This window comes from Canis lupus, chromosome 25 (genome assembly GCF_011100685.1).
Source record: "Canis lupus familiaris isolate Mischka breed German Shepherd chromosome 25, alternate assembly UU_Cfam_GSD_1.0, whole genome shotgun sequence".
Lineage (NCBI taxonomy): Eukaryota > Metazoa > Chordata > Mammalia > Carnivora > Canidae > Canis > Canis lupus.
The window spans coordinates 49812631-49836144 of NC_049246.1; the positions used below are offsets into that span (position 1 = coordinate 49812631).

At 54.2% G+C, this 23514-nt stretch overlaps 1 protein-coding gene across 3 annotated transcripts in view; it reads right to left on the bottom strand.

Annotated features, from left to right (window-relative positions):
- Positions 1–23514, bottom strand: part of HDAC4 (histone deacetylase 4) — a 272461-nt gene that overhangs the window by 215177 nt on the left and 33770 nt on the right. Inside the window, exon 1 of one of the 3 annotated variants that reach the window (XM_038574382.1) lies at positions 16782–16901. The exons of the other annotated variants lie outside the window; for them this stretch is intronic. Within the exon in view, the coding sequence (XP_038430310.1) occupies positions 16782–16788 (7 nt within the window). The 5' untranslated portion in view covers positions 16789–16901. Of the gene's footprint in view, positions 1–16781; positions 16902–23514 lie in introns of those variants that run through there. 3 annotated transcript variants of the gene reach the window in all.

Here is a 23514-nt window from a genome sequence, read left to right on the forward strand (position 1 = left end):
TCGGGACCTGGTGGCGTGGAAAGCAGCGAGCTCTCCTGGAGGCTGACGCGTGCCATTAGACGCTATGGGTGGAAGGGGGGTGCATGGCTCCCAAATCCCTGTTCCCACTTGCGAGCTGAAATGTCATCGCTGGCAACACACACTGTCAGCTGTTTTCCTTAAAGTGACAGCCGAGCTTCATTTTTAAGAAATTATCTGGCAGGTGGCCAAGCCTGAACACCCACAGTTTACCCATCAGTTATCCTCCCAAGTACAGATGGTGTCCCACGGAAGAAGGGCCCGTTCGGCGGGCCACCCGGCCACCACACAGCTCTCCCGGGGGCGCCGCCACACCAGCCGGTGGCACAAGGGCCTGCCTCGTCACGCAGGGCACCAAACAGACCAGCACCTCCCGGGCAGAGGCCTACGTGCTCCCTAAAAGTGACGACTGTCCTGCCTCACCAAGAACATCCTAAGTGAAACCGCTCCCTCTGTGCCCACGCCGGGCAGTGACGAACCTCACGAGCAGGGGCCCCACGCCTGCCGGGGCACCAGCAGCTTTGCCCATGGCACGCCCACCCACCGGGAGAAATGTCAGCCACGTCTCATACTTTCATCAGTACAGCCTTGACCTCGCAGACCACGGGGGCCGTGGGGGTGCCGGGGCCTCGCAGCCACACCCCAGCACCAGGCATCAGGGGAAAAGCCCAGTGAAGCAGAACACACACTCTGAAAGGAAACACTAGGAGTCTCGGAATGAGGCTAAAAGCAGCTCACACTTGCTAAAGTAGAAGAATCTGCTTACGAGGAAATGGGGTTTTGCACCCACTACCACCCACGCGGGTACTGGGTCAAGAGCCAGCAGATCTCCTTTTTCACAGTTCTTCACTCAAGTCACTGCACACGGTCTGTGGCAGAGCCCAGCTCTGGGTCCTGCTGCAGGACGCGCCCCCCAGCCTCTCTGCCATCTGTGGGAAGAAGCCCCCACCGCCTCCAGGCCCCACGGGCCCAGCTCGCAGCCGCTCAGGACACATGCCCCTCTCCTGTCCACCTGCAGCCCGCCAGCCCCACCCCCAGCCCAACCCATCTGCCTCTCACCTGGAATCCTGGAGGCGGGCACCCAAGAGCCTGATCATGAACACTTAGGTGTCACTACCCTGAGCAAAATCCCTCAAAGCCATCCTCAAACCCAGAATCAACCACACTGCTGGACGGGTCATGCACTTCCCCAGTACACCCTCTGGGCCCCACCCTGCTCACTGGGACCAGCGTCACCTGAAACCACCCTGGATGTGCTAAGTTCTGAGGCAGGGGAGCACGAAGTGCCTACCAGGACCCCCTGAGCAAGTGACCTCCTTCCTCTAGGCCTCTGCTTTCTCATCTCTACATGGGGATGCCCGCGGGATCATAAACCTACTTCTAGGCTCTTGCAAGAATTAAATCTGCAAATACGTAGAAAGCACTTAGAAAAAGTGCCAGTTACATCATAGGCTCACCCAATGTTAGCCATTTTTACTATTATATAGTAATTTACTTGTCTACTGCGTGATGCCCCAGGAGCACCGAGGGACACTGGAGATCCCGGCGCTTAGAGCAGCCTGGCACAGGGGACAGGCTCAATCAGCGCCCCTCGACGCCGTGAGTGAGGTGGGACAGTGGCACAGGGAAGCTCTGGGACATTTGTGGAATTTCCGTCTGCCCTGCTGCACGGCCACTAGGCACCAGGCCAGTCTCCGAGCACGCAGGACGGCCGGGGCCGGGAGCTGTCGCTGCGGGCCTCGCCTCCCGTCCGCCAGTGAAGGCGCCCTGCAGACCGGCTGCCGCTGGGCATCAGAGCGGCGTCCTCACAACCGGCCATGGCTGCACGGCTCCACCAGCTGAGGGCCAGCCTGGTGCCACGTGCCCCCCTGCGTGCGCCACCCCATCCCAGCAATGCTATTTCTAGGCCGTTTGCCTGAGAAAACGAGAATAAAAGCAAGCAGCCCCAAATTCAAAGACATAGATCTAAGAATGTCCCGCGGAAGTGTCATTTACTAGAGAATAAAACCCTGAAGTCCCACCAGAAGAGGACCTTTAGGGGCAGAAGGAGCACGCGGCGACCACGAGCACCCCTGGTTCTACGGGGCACACGACAGGTGCAGACACACGTGTGCGCGCCGATGCCCAGAATCCGTGCGAGGCGGAACGTGTGAGTCTCCCCACAACGCGTCCCTCAGCCGCCTGTGAGCTGCTGCGGACACGAGGGTGTTTTCTTTCCTTTCCCAAGTCCTTCACGACTGTGCGAATTTGAGACGACGACCTGAGCTTTTAAAACCAGGGAGAGGAAAGTATCTTCCTGTTGATTAAATAAACTGCTCTCAGGAACACAGTCAGTGAAGCTGGCCACCCTACGCGAGCCCGCTCCGTGAAGAGCCGCGTCCGGGGGCTGTGTCACCTCTGTGTCGGGTCCCCCCGCCCGCCCCGAGCCCGGACCGCAGCCACAGGCACGCCGCGTGGGGACGGCGGGCCCCACACCCACGGGCCTCGGCGGCCGAGAGGTGCCCGCCTCCCGCGCGAGCACAAGGATCACCAAGCTCTCGGTTTCTACAAAGCTACTGAAACGTTCAACTTCCGAGAAATAGTGCACTTTTCAACATGAAATACAGGCTCCGTAGCTTCCCTGTCACGTAAGCTACAAGAAGCGCGTCTGGAGGAGGACACGCACACCGCGCGGGCAGCTTCGAAGCCGTGACAAAGGCCGCTGTGACTTCTGAAGTGCTAAGCATCAGCGTGGATGAAGGTGCGACACTGGCAGCTACGGGGAAGCACAGAAGAGCCGTAACACAACCACAGGCAACAGGGTATCTGAGCAAACACAAAGCCCTGGGCCGATCCTGGCGTGGACACCCTCCCGCCCCGGGCCACGAGAGGCCGAGAGACCTGGCCGGAGGCGTCCCGCCAGAAAAGCACCTCCCCACCACTCAGCGCTGCGGGCCCACACCCTGTGCTCCAGAGACAGAGAAGCTGCTAGCACAATAGCAGCCTGGGTCTTACTTAAGTACGAGAACAGCGATATTTAAATAAAATGAATAAATCCCGTAATAGTGAAGTTCCCTGTGCAGCCCACAGGCCCTCGGGATTTGCCCTGGCAGGTGCTGGGCCCAACCCAGGTGTCTGTGACGTGCCAGCAGCGCTCCCCCAGGCAGTAGCTCACCTGTGACTGTACAGTGGCCACCGTGCCCTGGGTCCCCGGGAAGACCCCTACCCATCAGGGCCCGTGCAGGCAAGCGGAGAGAGTGGTCTGCAGAGGCCACCGCACGCGGGGCAATGGCCAACAGGCCGGCATCACCAGGGAGCCTGCGCTGAACTCCGCCTGCCTTCCGTAGCAAGCCATGGAGGCCCCCCTCAAATCTCCAGCCCTGCAGAGGTGGGCAACACCGGGAGGGGGTGGATACGGCGGCAGGGACCAGAGCTGGACGGGGAGGGGCTGTAAACGTGGGTGAAAGATCTGAGCAGACACGGGCCTGGGTGCAGCTTCAGCATGCTTCCACGGAAAACAAAAAAGCCTCCAGAACTTTAAAAGCCAGCCAGGTCCTCCTCAACAGTGGAGCTGGGACCACCGGATCCACAGGCAAAGTGTGAAGTCGGACCTCCACTCCCTCACGCCGCAAGCAAATATTAACTCAGGGTACACTGATGAGCTAAATATAAGAACTAAAATCATAAAACGGGAGAAATTCGTGACCTTGGATTTGGCAAAACATGCGCAGATGTGATACCAAAACACACGAGCAACAGGAGAGAAACGGACAAAGGGGACCTCATCAAGACGGAAAATGTTGTGTTCAGGAAGAGGCATTGCAGAGTGAAAAGAGCCCCCAGAATGGGAGGAAATATTTGCAAAGCAAATCTCCAGAGTACAAATATATCCCACAACTCAGCAACAAAATAACAATTGCAAAATGCACAAAAGACTTGAACAGACATTCCTTCAAAGAAGCTGTGCACACGCCCAACAGGCACATGAAAAGACACTCGATTCATCGGACATCAGGGAAAACGAAGGTCAAAACCACAATCAGATACACAACGCGTCATCGGAAGGGCGGGCGAGCGTTAAAGAGATCCCTGGGTGGCGCAGCGGTTTGGTGCCTGCCTTTGGCCCAGGGCGCGATCCTGGAGACCCGGGATCAAATCCCACATCGGGCTTCCGGTGCATGGAGCCTGCTTCTCCCTCTGCCTGTGTCTCTGCCTCTCTCTCTCTCACTGTGTGCCTATCATAAATAAATAAATTAAAAAAAAAAAAAAATTTAAAAGAGAAAAAGCTAAAGCAGGTAGCGAGAAAATGAAGCCCTCCCGTGCCGCTGGGGGAGAATGTAGAATGGTGCAGTCGCCGTGGAAAACAACGGAGTGGTTTTCCCAAAGTTAAACCTAGAATGACCATCCTGCAATTCTATCCCAGATATACACCCCGAGATCTGAGAGCAGAGGCCCCACACCCACGCCGGCACGTCCATGTTCTCGGCGGCATGAGTCAAAAGAGCCAAAAAGTGCAAACCACCCACAGGTCCATCCCCGGGGGAATGGATAAGCAAAACGCGGTCCATCCACGCGGCGGAATATGATCCAGCCTTAAGAAGGAGAGGCATTCCGACGCGTGCCACATCGGGGACAAACCCTGACAACACTGTGCCAGATGAGCGAAGCCAGAGACGAAGCACACATCCTCTGACTCCACCTGCGAGAGCCCCTGGAAAAGACAAATTCACAGACACGGGATGGAAGCTGAGGTTTCTCGGGGCTGGGGCTGGGGGCGGGTAGGGACTCCGTGTTCAGCGGGCGCAGAGTTTCCATCTGGGAAGACAAGGAAGCTCGGGAGATGGACGGTGCTGGTGGCTGCACAACAGTGTGAATGTACTTAAATGCCACGGAACCGTCCACTTGAAGAATAGCTAAAATGGTCGGTTTTATGTTATTTATATCTCACGACAACAACAAAGAAGCATTGTGAGCAAAGAAGTTGGGCTATCTGTTGGTAAACAGACTACAGTGATACCCAAGCATCAAAAGAGAATAAGGGACCCTTTATTAAGGGATACAGAATAATCTTCAAGAAGTAACAAATGAAAAGCACAAAGGGTTGAGAAAAAGCAACAGATGACAGTGTTTTTTGAGACCTGGATGACTTACCCAGGAGCTCCTGGGCCTTTCCGTGGAGCATCCCTGCGAAGCAGCAGCTTGCTGGCTCTCCCTCCTGCAGGGCCACCGCACAACCCCTGGGGGCCCGCCCTCCCAACGGCGACGTGGGGCAGGTGAGCGCTCCACACGCTGGCGCCGATCACAGAGAAGACACACCCCGGTCATGTTCCTGAAGAGAAGCGCAAGGCCAACCCCTAGACTCCACCTCACAGGCCCTGTGGGTTCGAGCGCAGATACAAAGGACAGGGGCGACCACATCACTCACCGAGGGTCCCTAGCGATCTGCACCTGTTTCTGGAAAACACCACACTCTGTAACGATTAACTAACCTAACGGCCTTCCCGAACAAATGTTTCAGAACCTGTGATGTGCAGAACCCCAAGGAAGCCACAGGAGCCTGCGCTCAGACGTGCAGGGCCAGCGCTAGCTCTGCCCTCCCCAGGCGCCCGTTTCTTCAAGCACATGGCTCAGCCTCATTGTCCCCGTCCGGAACAGCAGTAGCACGTGTCCCACTTACATGAGCTAATGGCATAAGTGAGGCACGCTTGGGCCTCATGAGCATCCTCTCCTTCCAGGGGCCCAGGGGATACAGCGGAGAAGAGGTGTGGCCCTGCCGTCCTGCACACAGTAGAATATGCAGTGGGTTCAGGACACCTGCTCTCTGGTCTGCTCTCCCGGGCCCAGGTGCTCAGGGAGCAAGGCTCGGCCCTTGGCTGCTCAACCAGAATAGGGCAGGCTCTTCTCGATTTTACACAAAAGTCAATATTATCAACACCCCGGATCTGCTTATCATTTATGATTCTTCCTTAAAATTAGGGTCCTTACCACAGCTTCTGTGCACAGGCTAAACACAAGAAGAAACCAAAGATCCTGACATCAGACAGTCGGCTCAGCTCCCTGGCCGGACACGGACTTGGTCGACGGCCGCCGTTCTACGGGCCCTGGACACAACTCCCCGAAGTGTGCCCCCTGCCCTGCAGGAGACCCACCGGCCAAGTCCCACCCAGGTCCTGACCCGTCCTGCTTCTGCTAGCGAGCAGCCCCAGACAGCTGTGCACCGCCCAGTTAGGGCCTGGCCTGGCAGCGACCGCCCCAGGGCCCGATGGCCGTCATCTCCCCTCCTGGAGGTCAGTGCAGGTCCATCCCAGGCCCCGTCCACCATGCGCCCCTCAGCAGCAGCCCGCTGCGGCCTCCCGGGGCCGTCCTCTTGCATGCCCACTGGGAATGCGAGCCCCTTGAAGACACCCTGGAAGCCACGACGTTGGCCTCGTCACCTGCAGCAGGGCCCCGGCACCACGGCCAAGTGCCTAAACCGCCCGTGGGAAAACCCTTCTGCAGGGATGTCTGTTTCGGCCAGAGCACATAACTAGTAAACTGAGGCCAGTGGGGGCTGCAGTCGCTCGTTTCTGGCCTCTTCTATGAGCCTGGCAGAGCCGGGGAGGCTGCCTCAGCTGAACAGGCTCCCACAGAAACGGCCGGGGCCGCACACTGCCCAGCAGCCCCCCGACGCTGTCCCGTGCCGCCCGAGCGCCCAGACAGCGGGGCCAGGCCGCACACCCCCCCCCGGGCTCCCAGAGGCTGAAATAACCTTCGGAAATAACCTTTCCAAAGGTGACAGAGACCCGCTGCAAGAAGGCAAATATTCCCCACCAAGAACACACGGCTCAGCGACGCAGGTAACAGGAGGAAGCGACACAGCCGTGTGGGTAAATGAATGCCACCTGCGGGCGCCGTCCCCCGGGCCGCCAACAGGCCGTGCACCGGGCCCGCCCCCCGCCTCGGACGTGGGGGCCCCTGCACCGGCGCTGGGCGCCTTGATCTCGGGCCGCCGGGCCTGCAGCTCGCCGGGCCAGCGTCAGGAGCCGCGGGCCGGCTCGCTGTTTATGTCTGCTGCAGCCGGCGGAGCGCTGGTGACGACTCACTGACGCAAGAGCTCCCGACCCACATGCCAGGAATTAATCAGAGGAAGAGGAATTCTTTTTAAGAAACCACTTGGCGGCCACTGCCCTGCCTGAAAGGCTGAGTGTAAGCTGAGCTCTTCCTCCAGGCCCAGGCCGCCAGGGAGCAGCAGCACACCCACCCGGGACCCGGGCCACAGGGTCGGGCAGGCAGAGCAGGCCGGCAGGGAAATCCGGGGCCCCGGAACCCCAGGACCCCGGGACCCCAGGACCGGGGAGAGGAAGTCTTGCGGCAGGGCCTGCCCCCCACACCCTGAACCTCGCTGAACAGAAGGGGCGTGCACCTGCCCTCTCTGGGCCCAGGCCACACTGGAAGGCCTCATTCTCACGGTCAAAGTGGACCACTGCCAGCTGTGTGGACCCTGAGGAGGTTTTCCTACTGGAGGACTGGGCGCCTCCAGTCTCTCTCATCTGTTGCTAAAACCCCTCTCTTAAGAGTTTACAATCACTAATCACCAAAGAGCAAAAAGTTAAAACACACAGGTCTGAGCCCGGTCCCTCGGGTCGGTGCAGCAGGGCTGCCCCGGGGCCAGCTACGTACCCAAAGGGCAGAGGAGCTCCCGCCTGGTCCTGCACACCTTTCCACGCCCAGGGCTCCCCTGCCCACGCTGGCTGTCTGTGCCGCCTGTGGCCCCGGGGCAGCTGCTGCAGGTAGAGACCATCCCCAGGTGGTTATCAGTGGGGAAGGGGTGGCTGATGTGCATGAACAGCCCCACTCAACTCTGCTGTCAGAAACGATGTCACAGTCGTTCTGAAATTTCAAAGTGGAAGGACACAGGTGTTTGTATCTGTCAAAAAGGGCATGAGTCTGACGATGCTGATGATGCTGAAACTTGCCAGACACTCTGGGACCGGTTCTAGGCTTTGGATGGGTCTGGACTCCTGTGATGATGCCAGCGGCTGACATCCTGGGCACAACCGGGCCCTGGGCGACACGCCTGCCTCGTGCAATCCCCACAACAACCTTCGTAGATGAAGCCTCCCGTGCCCTCGTCTTCCAGAGAAGGAAACCAAGCGCAGAGGGAGGGTCTCTGCTCACCTGCAGGGCAGGGGCTGGGGCCAGGCAGTGCTCTTGCAGAGGTGATATGTGGAGAGCACAGGGGAGAAACAGAGACAGGGCACTGTGAATGGCCCTGGGTGGCCCGACTGCAGGTTTTCCTGATCTCGCATCCCCACCTGTCACCCAGCATGCCTTCCATCTAGGAGGATGCGGGGGGGGGGGGGGGGGGGGGGGGCGGAGGGGGGCAGTGGCAGCTACGGAACAGGAGCTCCTGCCATGCCAAGGTTCGCTGGAGTGTCACCCTCGCACTCAGAGAGAATGCGCACAGCTGTGGGTCTCCACGTCCGCAGCACTGCGGTCAGGGGGCACTGTCCCCACTGTGGCTAACGACCCACTGACTCCTAGCTACTCCAGAGAAGCTCCCATGTCATGATGTCATGAGGGCTGCCCCCGCCACCTGAACACTGACAATGGAGTGAGGGAGGTGGGACCGGCTCTGGCTGTGGCACCTCCCAGACCACAGGTGGGAGCTCAGCTCTAGGGGTTCCTGTTGCCTGGACGGAGACACCCCAAGCACGACAAGGGGGTCCACAGCCCATGCTCCAAAGGGCACCCTGAGTCCGGAGAGGAGACACTGTGGCTGATCACCTGCAGCAAGTGACAGCTGTGTGGCCTGCCTCGTTTCAAAGGCCTGAACGAGGACTACGGGTGAGCGCTGCCGGCTGCCTGGAAACAGGCCTCGGGGCCCAGCTCGAGCATCCGGAGCTGCAGAAGGCCACAGGGAGTGGTGCAGCCAAGCAGGAGCGCCTGAGTGCCACCCTCCGTGACCACCATCCCCTCCCCCGGCTCCAACATCTACTCTCCATCACCAAGGGGAAACAGACCGCCATTAACCCTGGGGAGTGGCGCGTGTTTACAAGTCAGCCAGCCTTCACACTGTGTTTGTTTTGTTATCTCTAAGGAGGACGCGGATTCCAGAAAACTATCTTACTGCAATGCTCAGATGGTCTTCTGGTCATAAGGCCTCACCTCCTGCAGGGGCGTGGGGGTGGGGGTGGGGAACTGGCCTCCTTAAAAGTAATCAATCTGTAATTCAATTTGTAAATAAAATTTTATTTATTTGTAAATCATTTAAATTAGCACTCATGAATAAAATGTACTTCTAAATGCAACAGACCAAACAAGGTGTTTATAACCTAATCACATTATATGAAATGCATGAGTTACAAAACAGAAAAGGTAAATTTTAATGTGGAAAAAATCCCCCTCCAAAGCGTACACCCCCCACCCCATCAAAAATAAAATCTTTAAAAAAGAGGCGCTGTCTTACACTCCTACCCCCAAGGATAAAAATGTGCCGGCCTGTGGCTTACTTCCAAACGTTCTGGCCTTGGCTTCCACTTGAACGTGAGGATCACAGAATCTCAGAGGGGGAAGGAACGAAGATATCATTTAATACAGCCTGCTGGCTCAACCCATGGTGAAAACAAGGCCAAGAGAGACCAAGTGGCACCTTCGAGCTCTGCCCTGCCCAGAGGGAAACCCGATGCTGGCATAGTCGTGACATTAAAGGCACGAAGAGTAAAGTCCTACAGATTATTTCTCAACCCAAATCCAGAATGAATTCTTCATTTATATTGGGGGAAAAAAACAACTTGGTAAAACCGAGGTAGGGAGGAGCCAGGCAGGGCAGGCTGGCAGGAAGTACTCCACAAGTGCACCCTGCACTCAGATCTGGGAGATTTTACCATTTATAAGGTGTGACATAAATCACCTCATAAAATACCTAAATAAAAATGCTATAAGAGCAGCTCAAGGCTGCAGATAAATTTCAGTCACTTTAAAATATGCCCAGTAGTTATCTCACTGCAACATAAAGATCAATACAAGCCCGCATTCACCTGGAAACTTAAGTAAGAATGAACATGGATTAGGGCAGACAAACCACTGATCACAACACTGGGAGCGTGCTACCGACATGGACAGGTAAACCTCACCTCTGCCCTGGCACAGCAGACCAGCTGCTATCACACTAACCCTCGGCCGAGGCCTAAGAGGCCTGGCTGACATACAGGATGCAGGCAAGCACCACGGCGGCTTCAGTCAGAGAGATGCCGAGGCAGCGAGGACCAGAGGGGCCAAGATGTGAGAGGGAGAGAGTGATGGGAGGGCCAATGTGAGCCCACATCCCCCCAGAGGCGTGTGCTGACATACGAACAGACCACGGGGAAGGAGATGGGGTCAGAGCCTGCCAGGTGGAGGGGTTCCTGTGGACACCTGAGGTCACAGCTAGGGCGCTTGCACATCAAAGGAAGGAGCACCAGGCTGGCCCTCACCGGCACCGAAATCAGACATTTCATAAAAACTGTATTTGGTTATTCCAACAAGAAAGTGTAAAATTCTAAATCTGAACAGACTTAAAATAGCTTCAAAAGATTTAAAAGCAAGGGACAGAACAGGAGGAAGAATACTAACCTGTGATTACAGCAGGGGTTTAAGTACCACTCCCGGCACTAGCAGGAAAAGGAGGCCGCACACCAGTGGAGCTGGGGGCCGACCCCAGAAACAGGGAGCTTGACGCGGCCGACGCCACCGGGAGGACAAGTCTTACCTGGCGCACTCACTGCCCACGTATGTTAATGAGCACAAAATCAACCATATGGTGGCAAAGCAGAACTCAAGGAACTTTTGAAAACTGAAATTATATACAGGAAATCCAGCAACCAAAGTGAAATTAAACTAGAAATCAATAACAAAATTCGCAAACAGGTGAAATGAAGAAATATTTTCTGAAATAACCCCTGGGTCACAGAAGAAATCCAAAAGGAAATGAGATGTTATTCTAAGATGAATTACAATGAAAAATGACACACTTGTGCAATCAGACTAAAGCCATACATAGGTTAAAATTATAGCTTTAGGTCTAAGTAGTACAAATGAAGAATGTCTGAAAAAAAGAATTCAATGACCTAAATATTTCACTTCTTAAAAAAAAAAAAAAAAAAAAAAAAAAGAGGCAAAGTAAATCCAAAGAATCAAAGGAAGCAATAGCAAGAGCAGAAATTGAGTTTTTTAATCCAATAGAGGTAATCAAGAAAACTAAACACGGCAGCTGAAAAATATTAGCATCCTAAGCAAATGCAGTGAAGAAAAAAAGAGAACAAGTAAACAATATAAAGAACGAAAAAGGAGATGTCCCCTCAAGTCCTACAAACGTTGCAAAGATGATGCAAAGGTATTTGAATAATTTTATATCAATACATTTGAAAGTTTAGATGGAATGAAAAAAATTCCAAGGAAAAACCAAACACATTAAAACTGACACAAGAGGGGTTGTGATCTCAGGGTCCTGGGATTGAGCCCCATGTCAAGCTCCCTGCTCAGTAGGGGGATCTGCTTAATATGCTCTTCTCTCTCTGCCCCTCCCCCAACCAACACACTCTTTCTCTCTCTCTCTCTAAAACAAATAAAAATCTTTTTTTAAAAAAAAACTGACACAAGAAAAAACAGAGTATCTGAATAGTCCTGCAACTGCTGAGGGTGCAACTTACAAAGAAAACAGGTTCCTGGTCAGAGAAACTATCAAATTCTTCCAAATATCTAAGAAAGAAGTAACATCAATCTTATATAAACTCTTCAAGACAATTCGACAGCGGTCAGCAAGCTATGGCCTGCAGGCAAATACAATCTGTGGCCTGATTTTGTACCATCTGCTAAGAAGGACTGGTTTTTACGTTATTAAATGGCTGTCTAAACAAAATTTAAAGAAGAAAAAAAATGCAACAGAAGCCGTATATATGGTCCACAAAGCCTAAAATATTTGCCACCTGACTCTTTAAAGGAAAACGCTGTCCACCCTGGGATTAGGCAAAGAGGAACAAGCTCCCCACGCTTTAAGTGGCAGCACTACCTGGATGTCAACACCTGACAAGGCTACCTCAAGAAAAAGAAAAATCACAGGTCAATCTATTTACAAATCTGGATGAAAGAAAGTACGCCAGATGTAAGCAAGACAAATCCAGTAGTACATAAGAAGAGTAATTACTAAAATCAAGTTGGATTTATTAAGACCTGTGAATCTTAGCATTCAAAAAATCAACAGAAAATTCATTACAAGAGTCAAAGAAAGGAGAAAAATTACGTGCTTAATAGATGCAAAAAAAAAAAAAAAAGTCTAATATATTGCCCTAAATCAGATCAAAATGTCATTCTGTAGGCAAAAAAAGGTCAAATATCTGCAACGTAATATGGTCCAACCTGATATTTTAACACCTACTTCTGAGAAAAACTCAGCAATCCTGAGAACAGAAGAGAAATGCATTATATGAGAAAGCCCATTTACACAAACTTACAGCAAATTTCGTACAAAGTGAGGAAATGCTGAGAACTTGTCCCTTGATTTTTTAAGACAGACATGTGCACTATCACCAATTCCATTTAACATTTGCCTGAAGGCCCTAGACAATGCAATGACACGAAAGAAAGACAAAATGCTTAAAAATGAGCAAAGAATGAAACATTCAGTATCTATAGACAGTAGACCTAAAAAGCCCAAAAGAACCTTCAGATAACCCAGTTCAATACAAAGCAAAGCTTGCAAGTGGTCTACAGACAGGTGGCTTACAAAAATTTATTACATTTCTAAATACAAATCCACAAACAAAATTTGAAAAACAAAGCAGCATCAAAAAAAAAAAAAAACAAGTAGAAATAAATCTAACAAAAGAAACGAAAGACCTCTATGCTGGAAACTACAAAATGGGACCAAAGATATTAAAGAAGACCCAAATAAATGAAAAGATACATCAGCTTCAAGGACTAGAAGATTCAAAACAAACTGCTCTTAAGGCCAATCAATATTATCCCAAAGGAGATCCCAGCAGGTATTCTGCTGACATTGAAAAGCTGATTTTAGGTCATAAGGAAATGCAGAAGGTTCAGAAGAACCAAGACAAGCTTCCAACCGGTCAGAAGTTGGAAGAGCCACATGACCAGACACGAGGCCTAATTGCAAAGCTACGGTTAGTAAGACAATGCTGGCCAGCACACATATGGACAAACAGACCAACGGACCAGAACAAACTCCAGACACAGACCTGGGCGTATCCAGATACCTGACTGAGGACCAGGTGGTGCTGTGGGGAAGTGGAGAAAGGATGAATCTTTTAAATCAATCTTCTGGGCCAAATGAAAATCCAAATGGGAAAAGTAACCTTCAGTTTCTATCTCACGTCATGTTCTTTTTAAAAACCTATTCCAGGTGGACCATAAGTGTACTTGTGAGTGGTAAAACAAGGAAGCTTCTAGAAAATAATACAGAGGATCTCCATGACCTTCAAGTAGGCATAGAAAAAAAACATCAAAAAAATGCACTATGCTAAAATTAAGAACATCTGTTCATCAAAAAAAAAAAAAATCATTAAGGGAGAAAATAGCAAAAAAATAAATAAATAACTAGCAAAGAACTCATTTCTCATTTATATAAATAACCCCTACAAACCAGTCAGAACAATAAAGACCACCCAATTTTTAAAATGAGCAAAAGACCCGACCAGGTGCTTCCCCGGAGAAGGCATCCAGCTGTCTGGTGCACACAGGAGCGGTGCTCACGGTGGCACAAAGAACGACAATAGCAAGCATCGTGGAGGGCGGGCCCCGGTGGGCCTGAGTGCAAGCACGTACGCACGCATCTTATCAAAAGAAATACACGTTTCTGGGGACCAGCAGCTGTACCCGAGAATGCTGCAGGAACATTCCAGAAGAGCCCCAAACTGGAAACCGCGCAGCACGCATCCCCAACGGAACGCACGCACTGTGGCACGTGCATACAAGGGAACATTACACACCCACAGAAATGAGCAAGCAGTTCTAAGCCCCAACCGCAGGACATGTCACAAACACACTGGTGAGTGAAAGAAGCCACACAGAGTAAACGCCTTATGACCGCGTTAACATAAAGTCTAAAAACAGGAAACACTAATCCAAGGTGTCAGGAGCTCAGCAGGCGACTCCCGGGGGGGCGGGGGACGCAGTGACCAAGAGGGGTACAGCAGGGCTTCCGGGGTGCTGGGTGGCAGTTACAAGTGTCCTCCTCGTGTGATGCCATCGAGGCAAGCACCCAGGTGGCCCAGGGCACCCCAGCAGGGAGCTCACTCGGGCCGGGCACCCCGGGGACAGCGCTGCTCACAGCAGCCACAGCTGCCAACAGCGACCCGCCAAGGGACCGACACTAGGTCCGCCGACAGCCGGGGAAGAAGAACAAGGCCACTGGTCCCGTGCTGATTTACAATCACCCCCGAAGGAAGGGTGCAGAGGCCCAGGCGCGTCCAGCACCAGCGGCCGCGGACAGGGGAGCGAGACAGGGGCTGCGCTCAGCCCGACTCCAAGGGGGACCCCCGGCGGCTCCGGACACGGCCACCCAGGCCCGCCGGCCTCGACCAGCAGCTCACTCAGGACTGCCCTCAGGGCCTCGGCCTCCCGGGGCCTCCCTCCGCCCCAGGAGACCGACGAGGGACGCACACGGCCCCCAGGCTCCTCTGGGCCGCGACACACTGCTCGTGGGTGACAGCCCGACAGTCGCAGGGCCAGGGCAGGGGTCCCACGGGCGCCTCTTGCTGCCGCTGCCGCCCCCTGGCGCTCGGGTGCGGCCCAGGAGACCCCGCTCACGGGCACCCGTGCACCCACGTACCCGCACACCCATGCCCCAGCGGGGCACGCGCTCCCACCCCACCAGGCCTGGGCGTCCCGGCCCCACGGCGCCCGCCTCGGCGGCCAGAAGCCGCTCTGGGGACAGAAAACCCCACTGACGCCAGCTACCTCCCGCCTAACGGGAAGAAATCGGGGCGCGGGCGCGGGCGAGTAAACAAAGGGAGGCCCACGTTGGCAGGCCCAGGGAGGGAGCCAAGGCTTCCACCTTAATTACACGTTGTGGGACACGTTGTGGGAAGAGCAGCCGTCAGATGGCCGCTGCCGGGCCTGCCGCTCCCTCCCCTCATCCGAGCTCCCAACTGGTCTCCGGGAAGGAGGACGAGTCAAGGGCGACAGGGAGCCAGGAGCCAGGCTGCAGGCCCCGGCCCGGCTGCGCGCCAGCGAGCTTTCCAGGACCGGCGAGAGGCCCTGGGGCTCGTCCCCGCCTGGGCCCGGGCGCTCGGACAAGTGACCACGGAGAACCAGGAACACTGGCTTGGTTAGGTCACCGCTATTCCTGGGGGGGGGGGATGACAAAGGGGAGGGAACCCCTCAGACCTTTAATCCCAGGGGCTGCTTCGAGAACAGAACCAGAAATGGGTCTGAGCAGAGGCCTGAGCGCAGGGACGGCCTTGGAGGAAGGTGAGGCTCGCCCCACGCACCGGCCGGCGCCAGGCTGCTCACAGAGAAGAGGCGATTCCAGAAACAGCAGAGATTTCCTTCTGCTCCCAGCTGGTCCACGCCACCGGCCGCATCTGTCCCCCCTCTGTCCCCAGCTCCGCCCCCAGGCAAGTTCATCTGCGACCCTCCAGGGCACCTCCCTTGCAGCCCAAAGCTGATGCATCCCCAGGCCTGCTGCGTCTCCTCCCCACCACCCTCACCTCCCTCTGCCGGGCCAGGCGGCCTCCTCCCATCACCCCCTCCCCTGACCCGAGCCTGACCTGGGCCCCCGCTTCACTTCGCTCACGAAGCTCCAGAAACCCTTGCTCTGTGATGCCTTTTCCGACCCGGGCCGAGCACACTGTGATTCCCGGGCCTGACCGTCAGCTCCCCAAACGCAAATGTCCGACAGCCCGGATTTTCTAATGCTGCTGAGTAACCGTCACACCCAAAGTCTATTCATGGTTGTCTTCTAAATCCAGAACTAGAAGCGGATATTCAAGATTCACCTACCACTATATAAAAATAGGAGCAAGTGAACTCCTATCCTTTCTCTTGGGCAGTTTTCTAAATCTGCGGGGGTTGCCATGGGATTTGTATGGACTTCCCAACTGACAGAGACCACTGTGTTCAAGGAGATTCTCAGCTCAGTGGATCCAGAAGATTCCATAAGCATCCAAGGCAAAAGTGAGACACAGTCATGGGGAACATTTCAAAACCCACAGCCAGAAGGTTCTGGAGCAGGATTCTTGGGCCACGCGAGGCATGGCCTGAGCCTCCCAGCTCATCCTCCCACATGGAGAGTCTGCCCAAGCTTGGTTTCAGCTTCTCTGCGACAGTTTTGTTTCCAACAAGAACAAGTGTGTAGCATCGACTTGAAAAATTTCCAAAAAACATTGTGAAGGCACAGGAAACCTGTATTTAACAAAAACTTGTGAAAACTATGTTTTTAGTTTACGTAAAACAAGAAAATACAGAACCTGGCTTTGTAGGAAACAATGGTAAAGATGTTATCTCGGTTAGCGATTTCAAGCCATGTCTCAAAATGAATATAGGAACTCATGCACTGAGCCACCTGCCTCCTCCTGTCCAGGTGAAGACTGGCTGCCCTCTTGGATCCAACTCCTCCAGGTAAGAATGAGGATGGCCACCCACCCAGGTGTGGCAGGCCAGGCCCAGGTTATCATGAACGTCCATCCCCTTTCTATTGTAAAAGGGCCTGGTTTGAACTAAATACACGACTGCCCTACTTGGAACCCTACACCCCAGTGCCGCAGTGCAGGCCTCTCGAGGGAGGACGAACGAGATCACCTACCTACCTGCCATATTGCCACCGTCTACGAAACCATGAAACCACAATGCAGGTGTTGGAGGCAAAAACCAAAGCCAGGTGCCCTTCTGAAGGGCCAGGGCCTGGTACGAGGCAACACGGCCCCACCATGAGCGAACAACCAGGCCAGGCCAACAAATCCCACAGACATTCCTCGGGCGTAGGTGGCATAGTTGGCACCAGCTGCCAGTGGACACAGAGCTGCCTCTGCCCGGTGCTCACCCTGCCCCTCCCCCTGCCCATCCCCCAGTGGACGCCCAAAGAGCTCAGAACTGGAAACTGTTGTGAAATGCTAAAATGATGTTCTTTCAGGCAATTTAAGCAAGACAAGAAAGACACAAATTGTTCTTTTCTTCTCATAGATGGTACTGATGTTTGAAACAATATCCTTCAGCCAAAGCAGACTCATCCCACAGCACCACACGCACGCGCACACACACACACACACACGCACGCACACGGCCCAGAGTCCCCCAAAACCTACTAGGAAAGGATTACAAATGCCACCTCCTTACGAGCTACAATTAACGCTGCACCCACGCCAACCGGTCTACCGAATCCACACATAACAGGATCCATGTACAACCAGTAGATGTAAGAACACCCACAAACACAAACATCCTACCCTGTGGTCCTCAAGCATCACGTCTTGTGGCCCCTTGGAGAGTTCAAGGAAAGCCCGACCAAGAGCAAAGAAAGTCAGCGTCGCCATCCAGCCAGGGCTCCCAGGCTGCATGAGTGTGACCTCAACAGAGGCACTGGCCCCTGGGCGTGGATGTATCTGGATGGGGCACGAAGAGGCTGGCACCCTACCAGGGAACAAGCAAGAGCGGGAAGCCCCCCATCCCGGCCCAGCGTCGTCCTCTCTGACACGGCTGCGCTGGGACGGGCTCGGCGGCCGTCCAGGACACGCGGTCCCCCGGCTCCGGGCTGTGGCTGTCACCTGCCGGGCGCTGCCACTCCCTCACGTCCAGGACGCCCCCAGCCCTTCCGAGAGCCAGGGCCGTGCCGGCCACGGAGAGGCTGACGGGCGCGCGTGGACGCGGGCCCACCCACCTTTCCACACCCCTAAGAGGAACTGCGCTGCCCAAAACGCTCCCGAGGAGGGGAGGAAAGGAAGGCAGCAAATCAGAGAGACAGGCAAGGGCGGGCGGCCGGTGTGACTGTTCCCAATGAAAATGTTGGCTTCCCAGCTCTCCAGTTCCCCAGCGCCTCCTCAGACTTCCTAAAACCTCCTCTGTCTACTAGTGCCCGGGAAAGACATCGGTGAACACCGCCTTCCTCCCCTTCCCTGGTCCTGTCTTGAGACTAAACGGAGGCAGTGGGCGCCGTGGGAGCGCACGCGGGCCCCCGGGACGACGAGCGCCTGTGCCCTGGCACGGCCACGGGGCACTGCGGGTGTGCAGGCCGAGACGGCACCGGGCCACACAGCTCTCCGAGCACCGAAGAACGGCCAGCACCTTTGCGTTCTGTACGTCAGCCCCCCGGGGGGACGCGGAGATGTGGCCTGAAGAATCGGCCCATCGGGCCCCGATTTGGATTAGATCAACATGAACGGACCGTGAGGAGCGTCAAGAGCCCTGCACATGCTGTTCTGAGCTGAAGGGAGGGTTCCACTACCTGCACCCGCCCTGGAACCTCGGTGAGCTGTCCGCGGGCCCCATGGAATTCTCTGGAACTCCAACAGCATTTCACAAATCCCACTGAACTGACCAGTCGATGAGAAACACGGTTATTAAGCCCAATTCCTACGAACGATTTCCTAAGAAAATTCATATACATTTTGAAAGGAATAAACTTTGGCCACAAATGCAAACAAACCACAACAGAATAATCTTCAGCTCTTAAAATGTAAGGTTTCCTCTTGGCTTTAGCCCTCAACAACCGGGTCTGAAGGAGGGGCCTTCTGGAAAACATGGCCCAGAGTTTAAAGTTTTTAAAAGTGGGGCAGCTGGGGGGCTCAGCGGTTGAGCATCTGCCTTCAGCTCAGGGATGAGGGCGTGACCCCGGGGTCCTGGGATCGAGTCACCCATCGGGCTCCCTGCAGGGAGCCTGCTTCTCCCTCTGCCTGTGTCTCCGCCTCTCTGTCTCCCATGAATGAGTACATGGAATCTTAAATAAAAAAATAAAAAAAAAAAATTAAGTGAACAAACTGCCACCAACCAAGAAGTTCGGGAGGAACGGCTCATCAAGGACAAGTAATCCTCCCCACAGAAGGTGGGCAGGGAGAGAAGGAGCTCCTTTGGGCCGTGGAAGGTAGTTTCGTGCAGAAAACACACTCCTCCGTTAGAGACCTCTCAACACTCAACATCAAGATGCTTAAACCAATCCTACATACTTCTTTACAAACGTTATTTGAAATGGAAGAATTAGATATAAGACGACTATGAATTTTATTTTAAAAACCCTATCACTTCTCAAGCAGCCTCGCCTACCCCCTACCCCCTCTCAGGAGGGAGCGGTATTGGTGCAAGTGAGGAAATGGTGGTAACGCGGCAGCACGTTGTTTCTCAGGGGAAAATCCCCAAAACTCTGAAGTTGCATTTCAGCATGGAATGTTGCAGCCCCAAGTCGGGATCCTGGCATTCAAGGGACAGCAGCAGGAACACAGGGCGGAGGAGGGGGTGATAAGGACCCAGGGTGACAGGGAGCCTGAAGTCCAACAGGACAAAGGTCACCCTCGAACCTCTGGGTTTACGACCCAGAGAGATGACCAGAGCCGCGAACCCGTGGCTGTCCTCCTGGGGAGCACCCGCCCGGCTCCCCGCCCCCGACAGGCTCCCATCCGCCGGCGCCCTCAATCCGCGACCCGAGAGGCAGAACTTATCTTTTCTGTTTGTGTTCTAGAAAGGGAATGAAGGGAGGGGCCGGTGCGAGCTAACATAAGGCTGCTCTTCATCACACACGGCTTATCGCTCCTTAAAGGGCAATATGCCCAACATCTTACTGATTAAGTGGCTAAGAGCAAACCAATTTAAAAACACAAAGCCAGATATGCTCCTCAAAGTGTGCCTGTTAGATGTAAATTTCTCTTAATTGTTATTTTCCTAGAAGTGACTACTTTTTATCATGGAATAAGCAAATAAAAGTCTCTTAAGTGGAAGTAAAATGAAAAGTTCCAGCCCAAATCTCCCAAATTAACCAGGTCCGCCAGTCACCCAGTCAGCCTTCCGGTCCCAGTCTCTGAGGACCGGCAAAGAGAAGCTCAGAAAAAGTCCAGAAATACACACGAGACACATCACAAGGGACACCAAAGCCAAGTTTAATTGTGGCAAAACCACACTCATTTAAACCAACAGAACACAAAGCGTGTGTCCCAGGAGAGGGCACACAACCCCTTCTCGGCACCCGCAGGGTCCCGGAACCAAGGTTATTAGGACCACGTCACCCCTCCTGCCCCAGAGCCCAGAGCCCACACTCATCTCCCTGCTCCCAGTCTCCTCTCTCCGCCGCACCAAGCTCTCCCCTCCAGGCCCCTCGGCCCAGCCCACCTGTGCCCGCCTGGGCAGGTGAGCTCGGGCCCTGCCTTCTGACCCGGCTCCCCTGTCCTGACCTCACCCATCCCTTCGGGGGGCTCCGTGCCCCAGCCCACCTCCTCTCACCACATGAACCGTACTACACGGCCTGGGAGCTCATGCACGTCAGTGGATCAACTCCTGACCGGGTCCAGGGCACCCACGTCTGCTGCACAGGGGCGCCCGTCCCCCAGGGGCAGACGACCAATTCCGGTTCCAGCTTGGCCTCCTGTTAGCTGCCTGACATGAAGTCAGCAGTAAATGCCGGTCTCCTCGTCTACAATACAGGAATCACGGGGTGCTAGCTCACCTCACAGGGGTACCGTGCAACTCAAACAGAACAGGTGCAAAGCACGACTCAAAACGACCACGCTGCTCCCTCCGGCATCCTAAAAGCATGACATGCCTTGACATGAGGCTCGCAAGGAACCCAACATGGATTTGTCACTACTGCTAAGTTTTAAACGTCTACAGTCCACCAGAGCCAGATCCGTGGCCCCGCGCAGCCGCATCTGGGGGTGGCCGCACACCTGCACACCTGTCCGCACCGGACCTGCCCCCGCCGCCGAGCGCTTCAATGACGCCCTTTCTGTTCCACTGCGCGCTGCGCTCAATGGCTCCTAATCATTCTCGCACTGGGTTTTCTATGTCAAATACATACCGCGAGTTCATTCTTAAATTTCAATATCATTAATCATCCAACATTCAACATCTCAGAACTCCGAAATTTGCATTTCTACAATGGCGGCTTTGAAAAAAAGGACATAAATGCAAATGTTCCACATACTGTATAAGAATTTTCAGAGAATTGCCAAAACAAACCATCAATGCTCCATTGACAGTGAATTTTCTGAGCTCTTCATAACGACTGAGTATTCGTGATTTTTAAAAGACAAAACACAATTTGAGGATTAAAAAAAAAAAAAGGGAAAAAAGTAGGTTGAAAAAGAAGTCGTTATGTCTCCATCATTTCCAGAACAAACCTTGACTGATTGAGATCCCGGATAATGATAGCATGGGGGACCGGGGATGGTGGCGGTTCAAGAGCTGCAAATGTTCTCATGCCGGGCGCTCCAGGAAGGCCCGGTGGGCACACGCTGCTGCCGGGACACACACCGGGGCCCTCGGAAAGCAGGCAAGTACAGGAGGCGCTAGGACCTCCCATCTGAACGCCAGCTGGAGCCACTGAGGCAACTCCTGCCCCCACCCCCTCATACCTGCATTCGGCCTGGCATTGGGAACCCGTCTACGACTCCCCCCACCCCGACCACATGTCCCGGGGGCCCGTCTTGCTGCCCCTGCCCAGGCCTCCACACCTCAGCCCTCGCCCCGATGCATCAGCCACTGGGGGCTCTCCCGCCTTCCCAGGTCCTGAAGGAGCTCTCCTCCCCGTCACTGGTGCTCCCATCCTCTGGCCCTGCCCCCTGCCCTGAGCTGCAGGGCTCCCACTGGCCCGCTGCACCTGCTGCCTACACAGGACCCTCCCGAAAGCCCACGCCAGGGCCTGCCCAGGCCCCCTGCGAGGCCACTCCCGGCTCCCACCACCCGCCTCGTGCGGCCTGGCCTTGCTGCTCCGGGTCCACGGCCCGTCTGTCACCAGCAGCTCCAGATCAGTGTCTTCCCTGCGTTAATTACGTGTCCTCAAAATTCATTTCCTCCCCTCAAAACTTTGTAATATTCCTGAGACATTCAATCATTGCAAAGCATGATATAAATGACATACAAATAAATGTTCCCTTCTGAGATAATTTCTATATTAAAGCATAACAACCTTGGCAGCCAAACTGGCTGAAACAAAGAGATTTAGGATCAAACAGAGGAAGAGCAGAGTGTGCAGATAAAGGAATCCCAGAGCCCCAGCTCAGACAGGCGGGAGGCACAGCCTCGTCCCGGGAGACTTTCAGGATTCGAACTCTACGACAGTTTGAAGAAATCAGACTATGTCGAAACTCACTGATCACTAAATTATTGTTAACACGGACTTTTTAGCTGCTTTTACGGGAACGGGGGATTTCACACTGAACCAAATACTAAGAAATCCAAGAGTGGTCCAAATTGAAACACTGATCTTAAATACCCAAGTCTTCCTCAAAATAGTTCTCCCGCTTTTTAACTAAATACTGTACACCCTCTCACAGAGATACAGGGAGAGATAGGACACTTGAGTTACTCCACTCCAGTCCGGCTCAACCGGTTTTCTAGCAAGAGCGTGGTTTGGAAGACCACACACAAGTCCTCGCAACTCCACGGCGGGCTCCCAGGGGTGGACCGGGAGCGAGGCCCCCACGCGAGTCCAGCCTCCATTGGTCTCGTACCAGGGACTCGCCTCCCACGCAGACGCCGCATGTCCCGGGGAGCCCATCCTGACCGGTCTCGGCACATCCCCCACGGGGAACGGTTGAGCGCGCCGAGTTAAGCAAGACACCTAATATCTCAGTACCTGCTCTCAAGCTCCTCACTATCAAAGAGGAGTTCCTGCAGGCCGGATTACCCAGGCCTTTCCGCAGGCTGCTCACATCATTAGGAATAGTTATTCAGAGCAATAAAAGCCCAACAGCTAACAGTTTTACGTCAGAGAACCAGGGCCTGGCTCTGGCAAAGTTCAGAAAGAACAGCAATAAAATCATAATGCATACCTCACCCAACACCAGAGGGAGTTTTAAAGAAAAACAGGGAAGAAAAAAATCACACACATCAAACAAAAGGGTCATTTTATCATCAGGGCAAAGCCAGCTCACAGCGAGGGACCAAACGCAGCCGGGCTGTCCCTGGCCTGGCGGGGCGCGCAGCAGGCCCCAGGGGAGCACGGGGAGGCGGACACCCAGCCAGGGAGTCTCAGTGCTGTGCCTCTTAGCAGCAGACACAGGCACAGAAACAGGACTCGGCCCCTCGGGTGCAGGAAAAGTGACACAGAACACCTAGAAGTTTCCCATTCGAAGCAGCAATCTGAACTGTTATTTCCCTTCTTCCCATAAACCCACTAAAACCGACATAAATAAAAAGACAAAAGGGTTTGTAGCAAAGCCAGATCATGGCAAAACAGCAGCACCAACACACAAGAAACTTGGAGGGGGGGAACCTCCTAGAAAAATACAAATCCCGTGGGATCACAGTGACAGGAAAAGGAGGGCGGGCAGCCCCCGACCCGGGCAGGCGGCAGCTAGAGAAGCAGAGAGAGCCACAGCTCAGCCCGACTCACGGCCCACC